The sequence below is a fragment of the Rana temporaria genome, chromosome 3, assembly GCF_905171775.1.
Source record: "Rana temporaria chromosome 3, aRanTem1.1, whole genome shotgun sequence".
Classification (NCBI taxonomy): domain Eukaryota; kingdom Metazoa; phylum Chordata; class Amphibia; order Anura; family Ranidae; genus Rana; species Rana temporaria.
In genome coordinates, this window is record NC_053491.1 from 39,525,239 (window position 1) to 39,537,995 (window position 12,757).

Below are 12,757 nucleotides of genomic sequence, written 5' to 3' on the forward strand. Positions count from 1 at the left end.
GGGGCTGGGGAGCCTGTGACAGCCAGGCGTTTTTTCCACCTTAATGGATAGGATGCATTAAGGTGAAAAAACACGAACCTTTACAACACCTTAACTGTAAAATGTCATCTCAAAATGTTTAAGATTTGTAAGGCTCAGTCATATGGTAAAATCATGTGAGGCCTTGTGGAAAAAGGTTGGAGAATTGCTGCTGTAGACGTATGCTTTATTCTGGCTTCACATTCCTTTGGACCAGTCTTTGTAAATCAGCCACAATCAGCCACATAGGCTGGGACTGATGAAGTATACTAAAAAGCCCACTAAAGTGGACCATACATGCAAAAATGTAATGAATTCCCCTATCCATGTTAAAGCAGAGCTCTGCTTGTTTTCCACCCCCCCCCCCCCCCCAAAGGTGCCAAATGTGGCAGTGAAGGGGGGAGAAGGCAAACAAGCAGAGCTTCCCCTGTTGGGGGAAGGGGGTACCTGGTTTTGACAGGTACGTGCCCCCCCTCCATCCTCCTTCCAACACTGTCAGGTCATTCACATAGTGCAGCGCAGTAGGGAACCGGCTGTGAAGCCGCAAGGCTTCATTGCCAGTTTCCCCTAGCCGAGATGGTGGCGGCGGCGGCAGACCCAAGAATTTATTTAAGAATCAGCTCAGGTGAAGACGCCGCTGGATTCGTGGACAGGTGAGTGTCCTAATATTAAAAGTCAGCAGCTTGTGCCTCTTTGAAGCAAGCTAATGGAAACCTCAGGTCTACAAGGAGGATACGATGATGAAGGAATTATACTAAATCCATCCTTCTCCCCCTCTTTCCTCCTATTTTACAACATGTAGGGAATACTGACTGTTATACACCATTTATATTGATACTTGAAGATGCTGTGAACATAATCACTGCCTAGTGTGTACATCTGTTTTTTTTTGTTTGTTTCTGAAGGAGACTGGAGCTCCGCTTTAAACAAAGTTTGGACACATTTCCTGCTGGCACCTGCGGCTGCCAGAATAATGACTGCAGTCACTGTTCTCCCAACTTTTTTTCTGAGTGAAATTCAAGCCATGTATGGCCAGCATGACACTGGGGTAGATTCAGTAAGATATGCACATTTTTTACGTAGGCGCAGGGCACCGTTTTTGCCCTGCGCCCCCGCAAATTTTCTGCGCTACCCTCGATTCACGGAGCAGTAGCTCCGTAAATTGCGTGTGCGCTCCGGCAAAATGCCCGGCATAAGCGCGCGCAATTTAAATGATCCCGTAGGGGGGAATCATTTAAATTAGGCGTGTTCCCGCGCCGATCGTAGAGCGCATGCACCGTCGGGAAACTTTCCCGACGTGCATTGCGGCAAATGACGTCGCAAGGACGTCATTTGCTTCAAAGTGAACGTGAATGGCGTCCAGCGCCATTCACGAATCACTTACGCAAACGACGTAAATTTCAAATTTCGCAACGCGGAAACGACGGGTATACTTTAGCATGCTATAGAAGGGGCAGCCTTACGCAAAAAACTGACGTACGCAAACGACGTAAACTGCGTACGCAGGGCTCACGTAACGTTGTGAATCGGCGTTAGTATGCAATTTGCATACTATACGCTGACCACAACGGGAACGCCACCTAGCGGCCAACGTAAGAATGCAGCCTAAGATATGAGGGCATAAGAGCCTTATGCCACGCATATCTTAGGCTGTAGTCGGCGTAACAAGCTCTCTGAATCAGGAGAACTCGTTACGCCGGGGCAAGTAAGCAATTGCGCTGCGTAACTATGGTTACGCAGGCGCAATTGCTCTTTGAATCTGGGCCCGTGTGTTTTCTCCACTGCCAGGTATATCAAAGCTACATAGTAACATGCACTAATTATCTCATTTGTCAATCACTGAATAAAGTTAAAAAACTTGAAGTGTTACGAAGCCTTGAGAAGCAGACTAGTTAGGGTGAAAGACAAATGCCTGGGGAGAGAGGTGTGACAGATTGTCCCTGGCAGAGGGAAAAAAAGCATTTCTCATTACGCCTATTTAAAAGTTTCTTCTCTATAGAATAAAATATACAGAACACGCTGCTAGCTCTAGGCTTTAGGTAGACAGTCCACTCACCATTTTTCTTCTCTGAACCAGTCTGTGTTTTCAGTTTTGCAATTAACCATTCCACTTCATCCAAAACTTTTGCAGCTTGACCTAGAACCAAAAGCTAGACAAAGAAAGTAGTATGGCTCATTTAGGCCGGGTTCACACCTATGCGAATTGTTTGCGGCTTAAACCGCATCCAATTCGCATAACATTATAAAATACATCGATTTCAATGAGGCTGGTTCACATATGTGCGATGCATTCGCACTGCGCATTGCCGAAAAAACGTGTGCGTTTTCTGGGCATTGCGGTGCGGCTCCGGTGTGAATTCAGGCCCATTATCTTCTATGGGCACCCATCTGATTCGCAGATGTGTTCATTTCTCTTCAGGATTTCTCTCATTCAGCTCAATACACTTTCCCCCCTCCCCCTCCCCCTCTCCTAGGTCTCCAAATTTGCTAAACAGCTCTCTTATCTCTCTGCAGAGATAAGAGAGCTGAAATTCGCACCGCACTAGTGTGAATCCGGCCTCAAAGACTGATTTTATAAAATGTGCAATGTGTAAAAATTCTTAAAATGCTGGATACACCCAAAAGTGATATGGTCATAGTGACTATCATTGCGTTACTCAGCTTTAGTCTTTGCTTTTAGTGTTTGAGTAACACTGTTTAACCACTTCAGCTCCTTCCTTACCAGAGCATTTTGTGCAATTCGGCACTGCGTCCCTCTAGCTGACAACTGCGCGCTCGTGGGACGCTGTACCCAAACAATCCCCCCCCCCCCCCCCCCACAAATAGAGATTTCTTTTGGTGCTATTTGATCACCTTTGCGGTTTTAATTTTTTGCTCTATAAACAAAAAAAGGAGCGACAATTTTGAAAAAAAAAAGCTATATTTTTTTTTACTTTTTTCTATAATAAATATCACCCAAAAATATATATAATTTTTTTTTTTTTCGCAGTTTAGGATGATATGTATTATTCAACATATTTTTGGTAAAAAAAAATAAGTGTATATTGATTGGTTTGCACAAAAGTTAAAGTGTCTACAAAATAGGGGATAGATTTATGGCATTTTTATCCAATTTTTTTTTTTACTAGTAATGGCGGCGATCTGCGATTTTTATCGGGACTGCGACATTATGGCGGATACATCAGACACTTTTGACACTATTTTAGGACCATTGTCATTTATACAGTGATCAGAGCTATAAATAGCCACCGATTACTGTGTAAATGACACTGGCAGGAAAGGGGTTAAACACTAGGGGGCGATCAAGGGGTTAAATGTGTCCTAGGGAGTGATTCTAACTGTAAGGGGGATGGTCTCACTAGAACATGATAAAGATCACTGCTCCCGATGACGGGGAGCAGTAGATCCCTGCCATGTTGCTAGGCAGAACAGGGAAATGCCTACATAGGCATCTCTCCGTTCTGCCTTTCCTTAATCGCAGGCTGCCGGTGAACATTGAGTTTGCAGGACCCGCCGACACGCCTTCTCCAATTTTAAAAGGGACGTACAGGTACGCCCATTTGCCTGCCTCTGCCAACGTAAATCGGCGTGCGGCAGTCGGCAAGGGGTTAAGGAAATGCAACAAGAATTATTTGCCACCCAACACTAAAATGGATGGAGGTGTTGGCCAGATTAAGAAACTACTCAAATACCTTGCTGGTACTTTAGTTATGAGTATCTTCTAGCATTATAATATAATTACACTCACTGTACCATCACATTTTATTCGGGAAATTAAGTCAAGTCAAGTTGTGAATGTAAGTGGTTGTGCATACATTATAATGTAGCATAGAAGTATCTTTCGTTAAAGGATACGTTAACCTTTTGTAACATGTTACACCCATATTTAGGGTGTAATATTTAACATGTTACTGCAGCACTGACCCCCATTACGATAGCGAGCGGGGGATCTTCTTGCACCCACCAGCTGTCTTAAAGCAGGGCTCCGCCGTACAAAAATATTAAAGGCCAGCAGCTACAAATACTGCAGCTCCTGACTTTTAATATTAGGACACTTACCTGTCCTGGAGTCCAGCGCCGTCAGCAGCAGAAGACGAGAAATCGCTCGTCACTCTGCTGTCCCCCCGCCATCTTTGGTGAGGGAACCAGGAAGTGAAGCATTGCTGCTTCACTGCCCGGTTCCCTACAGCGCATGCATGAGTCGCGCTGCGCCGTGCTCACTGGTCCCCGCTGTGTTCTGGGATACGAGTGTTTCCCAGAACACAACGGGGGGGACGGGATCTAAAGTTCTACCCGCAGTCTACCCGCAGACTGTGTGACCGGAAGTGGGTGTAAATACCTGTCTTTAGACAGGTATCTGCACCCCCCTCACCCCTGAAAGGTGCCAAATGTGACACCGGAGGGGAGGGGGGAGGATTCCGATGAGCGGAAGTTCCACTTTAGGGTGGAGCTCCACTTTAATAAAAAAAAATAAAAAAAAACAGCCATATGGGGCTCACCTTCCCACATCATTAATTTCCAGAGTTCTGTGAATGTGAAAACTACAAGTACTGACAGGCTTTAGTTCTCAATAAATTACCAGGGCGCTGTTGAGCTCTCTAGGTAGTTAATTTATTCTTCCTGGCAGTGTGTAACTGCCTGCCCGTACGAGGTACCAGCAGACAGCTTACACAGAGTGGCCCAGATTCAGTAAGCAATTGCGCCTGCGTAACCATAGTTACGCAGCGCAATTGCTGACTTGCGCCGGCGTAACGAGTTCTCCTGATTCAGAGAACTCGTTACGCCGACTGCAGCCTAAAATCTGCGTGGCATAAGGCTCTTATGCCACGCAGATTTTAGGCTGCATTCTTGCGTTGACCGCTAGGGGGCGCTCCCATTGTGGTTAGCGTATAGTATGCAAATTGCATACTTACGCCGATTCACAATGTTGCGCGGGCCCTGCGTACGCAAGTTACGGAGTTTCCGCACGGCGTCTTTAGCGTAAGGCTGCCCCTTCTAATAGTAGGGGCAGCCAATGCTAAAGTATACCCTCCGTTCCCGCGTCGTGAAATTAGAATTTCACGCCGTTTGCGCCGTTTGCGTAAGTGACATTGCCGCAATGCACGTCGGGAACGTTTCCCGACGACGCATGCGCTTTACGATCGGCGCGGGAACGCGCCTAATTTAAATGATTCCCGCCCCCGGCGGGATCATTTACATTGCGCACGCTTACGCCGGGGCAATTTTGCCGGCGCGCCCTAGCAATTTACGGAGCTACTGCTCCGTGAATCGAGAGCAGCGCAAAATATTTGCGGGGGCGCAGGGCAAAATCGTTGCCCTGCGCCTCCGCAAATAGAGCGCAGATCTCTTTGAATCCGGGCCAGTGTCTGCAAGAGCCCTGCATTGAACCTGCGATCTGCTGATATGGGTGCAATGCTTTGCAGGCTCATAGTGCATTTATTATTTTTTTACTAAGGTGAACTTATCCCTTAATGAAATGATGAACATTCATCGATCAGATACTCACAGTGACCGTAGGAGCTGCAGTCTTTACATTAACAATGCGGAAGTGTGATGGTTTCTCTACTTCAATGTCCTATAGGAGAGAAAATACCTGAGTAAATAATTCTGAAATCATGTAGAACAAATACTGTATGAAATATAGCTTATATGATGGCAAATGGAATTCATCAATCCTATGGTTGGTTCAAACCTCTTATAGTTCCAGAGTTCTTGACATTAAAGTGAAGTTCCAAGGCACCACCTAACTAATCTTAAAAATTCTCCCTCTCCCTCCTAACACCTATTTCAACTTACCGGTGTAGGAGATATCTGTATACTTACCTATTTTCAAGTTGCTCTGGTCTGGTCATGTGATTTGTCTCCCTGTGCCAGCCAGCGCGGCTACAGGGAAGTGGAGAGAGCGCTGACAATAAATGAGCCATTGAAACCTTTGAGTGGCTTTACTAGCTATTATGTGAATGCTTTTTCCTCTCCTCTGAAGCTGCCACAGGGGAGATCACGTGACTGGACCGCAGCACCCTTGAAACCACATAAGTATACAAAGCTTTCTTACACATGTTAATCAGAATAGGTCCTAGGATGGAGGAGGAAATATTTTTAAAAATAATTGGGTGGTGCCTGGAATTCCACTTTATTAATTCTTACACGCTACAAAAAAAACTGTCTTGTGTTGAGTTTGACAAACCCGTAAGAAAAACTCATCAAACTGCATCAATATAACCGTACTCCAAAAAAAAAAAAAAAATCAAGTCATGGAGTTTATTTCTTTAACATAACAATTCATTAAAATAAATTAAAACCACACACAATGGGATGTAGCATATTAAAATAAAAAAAAACATCCTGGCTACCTGGACATCTGGTACGTATATCAAAAACACTCTTCCCAATATATGTAGAATCAATGTATGCAGATAGCAAATTTATTTACATAGGAAGTAGAAAGTCTACACTTCCCATGAGGAGCACTTAAAAACTGATTACAAATAAAAGCTGCATTTGTAGGTGCAAGATATTCTTCTATTTAAAAGTGGAACTAAATCCATCAATTTAACGGTTTAAAAAAAAAAAAAAAAAAGTTATATTCTCAGAATGCCGAGATTGCCAACTGTCATATTTGCTTGTGCTTTAAACCAAACCGTCAAATGTCTGGAGTCATAACTGATCACAAGCAGGCCCGGACTGGCCATAGGGCATACCGGGCATTTGCCCGGTAGGCCGCCTGGCTGTCAGGCCGATTGTTCTAAATTAGATCTCCCGGCCTTCTAGCATCTTCTTCCAACTCCTGGGGGGACGAGGCATTCCCGAGCGAGCAGCGCCGGCCGGCCGTGGTTGCTCGGTGACAGGCCCGCCCCCCAGGGGTGGACTGACCATTCAGGCTCTTTGGCTGAGTACCTGTGGGCCGAGGCATGCAGAGAGAACTCCAGCCGTGGGATGGATGGCGAGAACGGGCTGTGAGGAGAGAGAGGGGGACACTTCCTGGACTGAAGTGTTACTTGCTGTCTGTCTTCCCTGTCAGGCGTAGCGATCTCCGCCCGACAGGAGCTTCCTAGTCCCGGCCGCATGAGGTCATTCACAGGCTGGGAGGCGGGATGAGCCGAGGAGAGGCTGCTGCAAAGACCTGTGAAGCGCCGTGCCTGTGCAACAGTGCAAGTAAGTTAGAAGAGGTTAAAAACCTTACCTAAGGCACTGTTGTCACAGTGGCTTTGCTGTGTTATTTGCCTAAAGTGATTAACTCTTGGGGGGGGGGGTTAATTACAATGGTATTTTATAATATGCAGCATGGAGGGGGTTAATGTACTGCCACTGGTCACTGATGCATTGGTGACCAGTGGCAGTTAATTAACCCCTTTGTGCTGCATTAGGGACACCAGTGTCAGTGTTTATTAACCCCTATATTGTGCAGCATGAAAGGGTTAATAAACACCGACACTGGTGTCACTAATGCAGCACAAAGGGGTTAATTAATCGCCACTGACCACCAATGCATCAGTGGCCAGTGGTGTATTTGATACCACCCACCCCATACACCCCACAACCCTCTCATGTACATACCACCCACCCCCATACACTTCGCACCCCTCTCATGTACATACCACCCACCCCCATACACTTCGCACCCCTCTCATGTACATACCACCCACCTCCATACACTTCGCACCCCTCTCATGTACATACCACCCACCTCCATACACTTCGCACCCCTCTCATGTACATACCACCCACCGCCATACACTCCGCACCCCTCTCATGTACATACTACCCCCCAACATACACTCCGCACCCCTCTCATGTACATACTACCCCCCAACATACACTCCGCACCCCTCTCATGTACATACTACCCCCCATCATACACTCCGCACCCCTCTCATGTACATACTACCCCCCAACATACACTCCGCACCCCTCTCATGTACATACTACCCCCCAACATACACTCCGCACCCCTCTCATGTACATACTACCCCCCAACATACACTCCGCACCCCTCTCATGTACATACTACCCCCCAACATACACTCCGCACCCCTCTCATGTACATACTACCCCCCCAACATACACTCCGCACCCCTCTCATGTACATACTACCCCCCAACATACACTCCGCACCCCTCTCATGTACATACTACCCCCCAACATACACTCCGCACCCCTCTCATGTACATACTACCCCCCAACATACACTCCGCACCCCTCTCATGTACATACTACCCCCCCAACATACACTCCGCACCCCTCTCATGTACATACTACCCCCCCCAACATACACTCCGCACCCCTCTCATGTACATACTACCCCCCAACATACACTCCGCACCCCTCTCATGTACATACTACCCCCCAACATACACTCCGCACCCCTCTCATGTACATACTATCCCCCCAACATACACTCCGCACCACTCTCATGTACATACTACCCCCCAACATACACTCCGCACCCCTCTCATGTACATACCACCCCCCCCAACATACACTCCGCACCCCTCTCATGTACATACTACCCACCCAACATACACTCCGCACCCCTCTCATGTACATACCACCCCCCAACATACACTCCGCACCCCTCTCATGTACATACTACCCCCCAACATACACTCCGCACTCCTCATGTACATACCACTCATCGCCATACACTCTGCACCCCTCTCATGTACATACCACCCCCCAACATACCCTCCGCACCCCTCTCATGTACATACTACCCCCCCAACATACACTCCGCACCCCTCTCATGTACATACTACCCCCCCAACATACACTCCGCACTCCTCATGTACATACCACTCATCGCCATACACTCTGCACCCCTCTCATGTACATACCACCCACCGCCATACACTCCGTACCCCTCTCATATACATACCTCCCACCTCCATACACTCCACACCCCTCCGTACCGATCACTCACTGTGTTCTTTTAGTAAAGATAGGGGCTGGTAAATTACATTTAGGCTATGCTGCAGTTAATATTTAAATGTCCGCTCTATGCAGCTTAGCTGCAATATGTAGTTGGAGATTGTGTAGCTGTGGCTTGAGTGTGGGCGGGGACACAGGGGGCCCCATGATCTCCTATTGCCCCAGGGCCCCATGAGTTGTCAGTCCATGACTGTATGGGCTGATCAATCTAAAATGCCCGGGCCTATTATTTGTCCCAGTCCGGGCCTGATCACAAGTGTAGCACCATGTCAGCTGTAGATCAAACAGAGGCTAAGATGGCAGCTTCCTTGGCCATTTAGGAGGTTCTAAATGGCAGGAGGGCATTCCGGTCATGTATGCGACTGCTGTCTCTGGCTATCATAGCGCTCTTGTGATTGGAAAGCTCCCGATTGCAAGCAAGCATCGGGAGGCTTTCCGGTACCCGCTGGTAACTGTTCCGGGAGCGCGCAGAGCACATGCTCTCAGCACAGACATTTTTACATTTAGGACGCATATATGCGACCGCTCTGCATTAAAGCCCACCCACTAAGAGGCCGCATATATGCATAAGGCCGGCGGGAAGAGGTTAAGAGAACCATTTATCAATTTTATATGAAAAGGAAGTAAACACAGCATACTATGGAAAGTTAGAGCTCTTTTCACCTGATCAATATCACCAAGGTGTCCATGGATGTCCTGACAGAGCTCTCTGAGTATGCTCACTGGACTCTTGAACAGAGAATGCATGTTGAACAGAAGAGTCATTGCACTTTTACAGAACTGGACATCCTCTGTAGAGACAAGAGAAGTCATGGTAAACTCATCAGTATCTTCACTAAATTTGCGGAGAATTCAGATTTACATTCCTAGAGATCACATTTAATACGCAGAAACACTTCGTAGAATGACTTCTCTACACCTGGGTCACACAATCTGGACTTGATGCTCTAGCCCAGTGTTTTTCAATTTTTTTTCAGTCAAGGCACCTTTTAAAAAAATTCTGCACAATATGCACAAAACTATTAGTTTTACATAACACAGTAACATCCGCACATGTAAAAAAAATCTTTAAAAAAAAAAAAAACATCCGCACATGTAGGACACCCAACGCTAGGGGCAATGTATTCTTTTAAGGCGAATATACCGGTACCTTTGTACACTGGTACTGGTATATGGGTTATTTATGAATATTCACGGTTTTAAAAGATGTGGTAAGATACAATCATTTTGGGTTGGCGCAGCCATCTCCTTTTCTTTCTGTGATATTGCTTACCACGCATTATTGTTGGTGAATTTAGAACTGCAGCAGACCCATTATTTAAAAACATATTGACACATTTTATTATTTTTTGCGCCCGTGACACATATCACATGTACACTGGTACTGACTAGTATGCCAATGTTTCTCTTCTACTTCAGTTTCTCTCCCTCATTTAGCTAATGTGACCCCAGTGCTGATGGAGAGATGCAGGGGAGGGAAAACAAGGATGCTGTGTAGGTGGCCAACGTCCTTCTTATCAACTGATGACATCATTGGTTGTTACAACGCCAGCAGCTAGAAGGTCATAATAGTGCACATGAAAACCTAAAGACTTTGTGCAACTATAAAAGGGCAGGCTTGATCCACCCCTGGCTTGTATACAATTTTTGAGCCCAGGCACCCTGGTTGAAAAAGTTTACTCTGTACAAGCACAAAAAAAATGGGGGGGGGGGGCTGTATATCGTCCATACAAAGCCAATATAAGAATTGTAATAACATTCTTTGGAGATTGCTTAGGGTAAATGTCACAATCAAAAATATGTTTCAGATATTTAAGATTATTTTTCCATAGCTTTTAATACCAGTCAGTCACTAGGCTCAGAAGTTTGCCAGCTACATTTTTTATAATCACTGATTATGATGGAAAACGAACACACACTTAACTTTAATACTTTAATAGTTCTTACCATAACTGGTTTCTTTACAAATTTTGACAATCCATGAGAGCACCTGCACATACTAGAAAACAAAAACATAATTCTACGGTCAATATTCAAAAGCCAAATAAAGCAAGAATATTTATGTTTGTTACATACAGTATTTATTTCATTCTTTTTCACAGCACTAACAAATTACATGGTGCAAAAGTAACGGGGCATCAGTACTAAATCAGCATCATATAAGAAAATTCTCTGACCTGCTGAGAAGAAGGCTCCAGAAATCGATAAAGTATAGATAGGATGCTGACTAACAGCACAGCTTCCTTGCTATTAAATTCATCTTCCCCACAGTTGAGCTGGTTTGTAAGAGACCTCTGTGTAAAGAAAATACATTTTCTATTACAGTGAATATGTAAACACTAACAGTATTTCTAATATGTAACACCATCTTCAACTAGAGAAACCAACAAGAATATCCCTCCTGTGATGATCGCATAACAAACCTAGGCCTTTGGTCACATGAGGAAATAAAACTCACTGTGCTCAACCCAAGCATTCCATACAGGCTGAAAACAGACAAATGGGATCCATCAGCTGCACTCTGAAAAAATCATTCACTTTATTTAACCCCTGCCTGCCCAGCGTATACAGTGCATTTTTATAGCACTAATCGCTGTATAAATGTGAATGGTCCCAAAAATGTGTCAAAAGTGTCCGATATCTCCGCCACAATGTCACTGTCAGAAAAAAAATAATTTTTTTTTTTTTTTTTAAATTGTGATATTTATTAAATCAAAAAGTAAAAGATATTGTTTTTTTCAAAATTGTCGCTCTATTTTTGTTTATAGCGCAAAAAATAAAAACCGCAGAGGTGATCAAATACCACCAAAGAAAGCTCTATTTGTGAAAAAAAAAAAAAAAGAAGGATGTCAATTTTGTTTGGGAGCCACGTTGCACGACAGCGCTGAAAACTAAACATTGGTCTGGGAAGGAAGGGGGTGAAAATGCCCTGTATTGAAGTGGTTAAAGTATATTAATGACAAAAAAACAGCAGACAAAACACTGTGGTGGCAAAGAACAAAGTTGACACGTTTCGCATAACTAGCGCTTAATCAGTCATGAGTAAGTGCTAGTTAGCAAAAAAACACGTCTACTTTGTTCTCGGACCCCACAGTGTTTTGTCTGCTTTTTTTTTTTTGGTATTTTTATACTTTCAATAAAGTGGATGATTTTTTTCCTAGTGCAACCATTCCCATATGATCCCATATGTCCTTCATTACTTACGGCTGGATTTGCTGAGCTGGCACCTGATATTAGAGGTAGAAAGGATTGTAGCAGCGGACCCACCGGCATATCATCTGTATAGGTTATAACAGAGTGGGTGCTGCAACTGAAGCAGCTGTAAGCCATCCAAGTCTAAGGCCCCATACACACGGGAGGATTTATCCGCGGATACGGTCCAGCGGACCGTTTCCGCGGATAAATCCTCTCGAGGATTTCAGCAGATTTTAATGCGATGGAGTGTACTCACCATCGCATTGAAATCCGCGCCAAAATCCTCTGGCGATGACGTGTCGCGCCGTCGCCGCGATTATGACGCGGCGACGTGCGCGAAGCTGTCATATAAGGAATTCCACGCATGCGTCGAATCATTACGACGCATGCGGGGGATCCCTTCGGACGGATGGATCCGGTGAGTCTATACAGACCAGCGGATCCATCCGTTGGGATGGATTCCAGCAGATGGATTTGCTTGGCATGTCAGCAAATATTCGATCTGCTGGAATCCATTCCAGGGGAGAAATATCCGCGGAAACAGATCCGCTGGAGTGTACACACCATAGGATCTATCCGCTGAAACCCTTGTGCTGGGATTTTTCAGCGGATGGAT

At 45.3% G+C, this 12,757-nt stretch overlaps 1 protein-coding gene across 1 annotated transcript in view; it reads right to left on the minus strand.

Annotated features, from left to right (window-relative positions):
* Window positions 1–12,757, minus strand: part of FANCI (FA complementation group I) — a 100,385-nt gene that overhangs the window by 20,029 nt on the left and 67,599 nt on the right. The window contains exons 27-31 of the mRNA XM_040342411.1: window positions 11,124–11,240; window positions 10,894–10,945; window positions 9,610–9,737; window positions 5,525–5,593; window positions 2,075–2,168 (exon numbers count right to left, since the gene is read on the minus strand). Coding sequence (XP_040198345.1) covers window positions 2,075–2,168; window positions 5,525–5,593; window positions 9,610–9,737; window positions 10,894–10,945; window positions 11,124–11,240 — 460 coding nt within the window. The remainder of the gene's footprint in view (window positions 1–2,074; window positions 2,169–5,524; window positions 5,594–9,609; window positions 9,738–10,893; window positions 10,946–11,123; window positions 11,241–12,757) is intronic.